The sequence below is a fragment of the Sebastes fasciatus genome, chromosome 9 (genome assembly GCF_043250625.1).
Source record: "Sebastes fasciatus isolate fSebFas1 chromosome 9, fSebFas1.pri, whole genome shotgun sequence".
NCBI lineage: Eukaryota > Metazoa > Chordata > Actinopteri > Perciformes > Sebastidae > Sebastes > Sebastes fasciatus.
The window spans coordinates 19470075-19473433 of record NC_133803.1 but is presented as its reverse complement, the minus strand read 5'-3'; the positions used below and the strand labels follow the sequence as shown (position 1 = coordinate 19473433).

At 34.7% G+C, this 3359-nt stretch overlaps 1 protein-coding gene across 3 annotated transcripts; it reads right to left on the bottom strand.

Annotated features, from left to right (window-relative positions):
• Positions 1–201: 201 nt before the first annotated feature.
• mrpl14 (mitochondrial ribosomal protein L14) lies at positions 202–2285 on the bottom strand. Of its 3 annotated transcripts, none has more exons than XM_074646509.1 (3): positions 2146–2285; positions 1667–1754; positions 202–679 (listed from the first exon to the last, which is right to left on the bottom strand). In XM_074646509.1, exons 2-3 carry the CDS (start codon positions 1744–1746, stop codon positions 313–315), a joined length of 447 nt encoding a protein of 148 aa, XP_074502610.1. In that variant the 5' UTR covers positions 1747–1754; positions 2146–2285; the 3' UTR covers positions 202–312. The 3 variants fall into 3 exon arrangements, with proteins under 3 accessions (XP_074502610.1, XP_074502612.1, XP_074502611.1); XM_074646511.1 differs by having other exon boundaries at positions 2118–2196; XM_074646510.1 differs by lacking the exon at positions 2146–2285 and adding an exon at positions 1950–2086.
• Between the last annotated feature and the right edge of the window lie 1074 nt (positions 2286–3359).

Sequence of the window (3359 nt, the reverse complement as noted above, 5' to 3'; positions counted from 1 at the left end):
CATGCTTTCTCGGTTTGTTCATTGTGTTCATGATAACATGAGTTTGACCCACATGTGGCTGCTCAAACTGCCCCAGAAGCTCCTATGCTATGCTTTTAAGGTAAAGGTTATATTTATTGTAAGCACAGAGAGGCTTCAGTAAAATGTCAAACATGCTGACAAAAGCTTGAGTCCGTTACATACATAATACAGAATACTGTATAGAGACAATAAGTTTAATGAAGACAAGAACTTATACAACCATAAAATGTTAATATACCCCCAGCAGATGTGAAATATACAGTATATCAAAAATCACAGTACAGAATGCGGTTAAACAAATGAATTAGCAATGGCTAGGACTTTGGAGTAATCTCCCTCCATGTTACGTAGATGTGAGGGTATAGGGACCTTAATTCTTGTTCCTGTAGGGTTCCCATTGTCCTCTATCAGAACAACATTGTTCGAATCAAAGCGTGGACACATGCGGTCTCCGGGCATTTTGTGTCCAACGATTAGAGCTTTCTTCTTCTGTCCTTTGATGGCAAGCAACACTCTGTCACCAACTTTTCCTACGCCATTCTTAGTGTAGACGTGGATCACTCTTGGGGGACGGTGATATGGTGTGTTTCCAAGAGGGGTGTTGTCCACGACGCGCACTCTTGTCATTTTTTGGATGGCTGCGGCAACAGCAGATACACTGACGAGACAAAAAAGTAAATTGGTTGATGATTACAGCTCTCCTCCAGAGACCTGTCAGTCTGATAAATAAAATAATTAGGCTTCAGTCCACAGTTTTAATATCTAATCAATCAATCCATTAATATACAGACCCTAGCACCACCTTACAATGACAATAAAGGTCCCCTCCAGAAATGTTTGAAGACAAAAATAACTCTGCATTGTATAATAATAAATGAATAAACTACTCCTTCCCCACAAAATAACCCAGAGTCTATTAATATGCAAGTTTGTTTTATTTAAAAATGTTTAACTATTGGACAGAGGATGTCTACTACTTCACTGTGTGTATGTACTGGAGGCTTCAGGTTTCCACATTACATTTGTTTTTTTGTTGTATTGGACCACAATTGGCATCCAAACTAATTGTGATGTCATATATTTGATGCCAACCTCCAGTCCACATCACTCAGAACCAAGCACCGGACCTGGGGTGACAGAGCATTCTCCATAGCCGCCCCCTCCCTCTGGAAGTCACTCCCCAAACACATCAGAGACTGCACCAACCTGTCCACACTCAAATCACTAATCAAAACTCACCTTTTAAGAACTGCTTTTAATGTGTAATTAATATTGTGTTTTAGGTCTTTTTATGATCTTTTTATCTATGTAAAGTGTCTTTGAGTTTTTAGAAAAGCACTATATAAATAAAATGTATTATTATTATTATTATATAAAATCAGGCAGATATATTTAAAGTGACCACAGGAAATCTTTGCTCAGACATGATTTTTGCACAATCAAGGTCAAACAAATTTTAAGTTACAATAAAACAAACATATTTGAGTGGAGGGAGGCTTTAGTAAATGACAGTTAGACTGTCTGCTGACTGAGGCACATCACAGATCTATTACAGTAAATGGTTTTAATTGATCTTAGTTGCCCAGACCACAAGTCTTAACTGTCACAATATTGGGGTCTAACATTTGACAGAAAAATCTCTTACCTAAAAGTCCTGTGATGAACTATAGTCGATGCCTCTGCAAGGAGCCCAGTGAGGGATCTTGAGAGCAGATGGAGAGTCATGATCACAGCTAGAGAGAGAAGACACACATGGTTAGCAGCTAATGAGCTAAAGGGTTGTTATTTAGCTTATTATCTAACAATCACATGGTTGACAGACTAATAACGGAGCAGTCTTATCCGATTTATGACAAAAAATACAAGAATAGTAGCATTAAAAGGCGTGAAAGTTAGGATTTAAGCTTAATATATGTTGTTAATGTTACCCTTCTGTGTCCCATGCCAATGTCAAACAAGCAGCGTCATCAACACGCGACCAACTATCTTTAGCCCGAGCTAGCTCATAAATACATCATTTATTAACATTTAATAAATAAATACTCGCTTCAAATGATAAGACGTGCATTGGTTTGATACGTGTTGTTAAATGTTACCTGTTTTTGCTCGTAAAAGCTGGAATACCTGAAGAAATCGCCAAAAAAAGCGGCTACCGACCGTGAGTTAGCTTGTTTGTTGCTTTCTTGTACGTCATATAAAAGCGCCGGGTAAAACATAGAAATGGATGATTATAGAAGCTACACAACGAAGACGCCTTATATAAAACATTGCGTATCAAGATGTGACTCAATTCAATTCAATTTGCTTTATTGGCATGACTGTTAGGTGATCAATATTGCCAAAGCATCAATTCAATAATAAATAAAATTTAAAAAAAACATATATATACATAAATACAATTCATTAAGCAAATTACAATATATATATATTTAGAAAGAGCATGCATGTAAATGGAAGAAAACAATAAAGAAGTGATTAATGTTTGTTGTGTCAATAAAACAAACAAACAAATAAAAAACAATTAATAACAATATATTGCAATATCAAAGGAAAATGTAAAAAACAACAAAAAAACAAAAAACTCAGAATGGTGTGATTTCATTCATGAGGATAATATCTAACAAATTAAAGCCCACTCAGTCCTTTTTACCTGCTGAAATTCCTTTAAAGGACCATTACAACCCACAAAATACAGTTTTCACCTGCCAAAAACTGATTGCAGCTCCTACCTGGTGACTGAAATTTTTTTTCTGTCTCAGAATGATTTGATTTCAATTATGAGGATTATATCTGACATATTATAGCCCTCTCAGTCCCTTTAACCTGCTGAAATTCCTTTAAAAGCCCATTAAAACCCATGAAGTAAAGGAGTAAATAAAAGGCAGAGTGTGAGTTACATATATTATGTGTTGATGTCTCTTAGGCTGTGACATGCACTGACGTATCCTGCAGCTTCTATGGCGAAGACACTATTTTCTCCAAGTAGATGTTGTATTTTATTTTGGTCAGAGAGGGAATCAAAATCTTGGAGTTTACATTTAATTTTTGTAAAGAATTTTTTTCCTAATTTCTTCACATGTGCTACATTGTAGCAGGACATGTTGATATATATATATATATATATATATATATATATATATATATATTTATTTTCATTTTCTTCCTTTTCCTCATAACAAAATAAAATAAAATGAAATATGGATAAAACAAAATGGAGAGAAAAAAAATATAAATATATATAAAGATTTTTTTTCCTAATTTCTTCACATGTGCTACATTGTAGCAGGACATGTTGATATATATATATATATATTTATTTATTTTCATTTTCTTCCTTT

Bases quoted from the DNA above. Each gene is read 5' to 3' on its own strand.
- mrpl14 (XM_074646509.1), bottom strand. From the start codon at position 1,746: ATGACTCTCCATCTGCTCTCAAGATCCCTCACTGGGCTCCTTGCAGAG. The intron at 680-1,666 runs GTAAGAGATTTT...TTGTCTCGTCAG, and splicing joins GTTCATCACAGGACTTTTAG to TGTATCTGCTGTTGCCGCAG.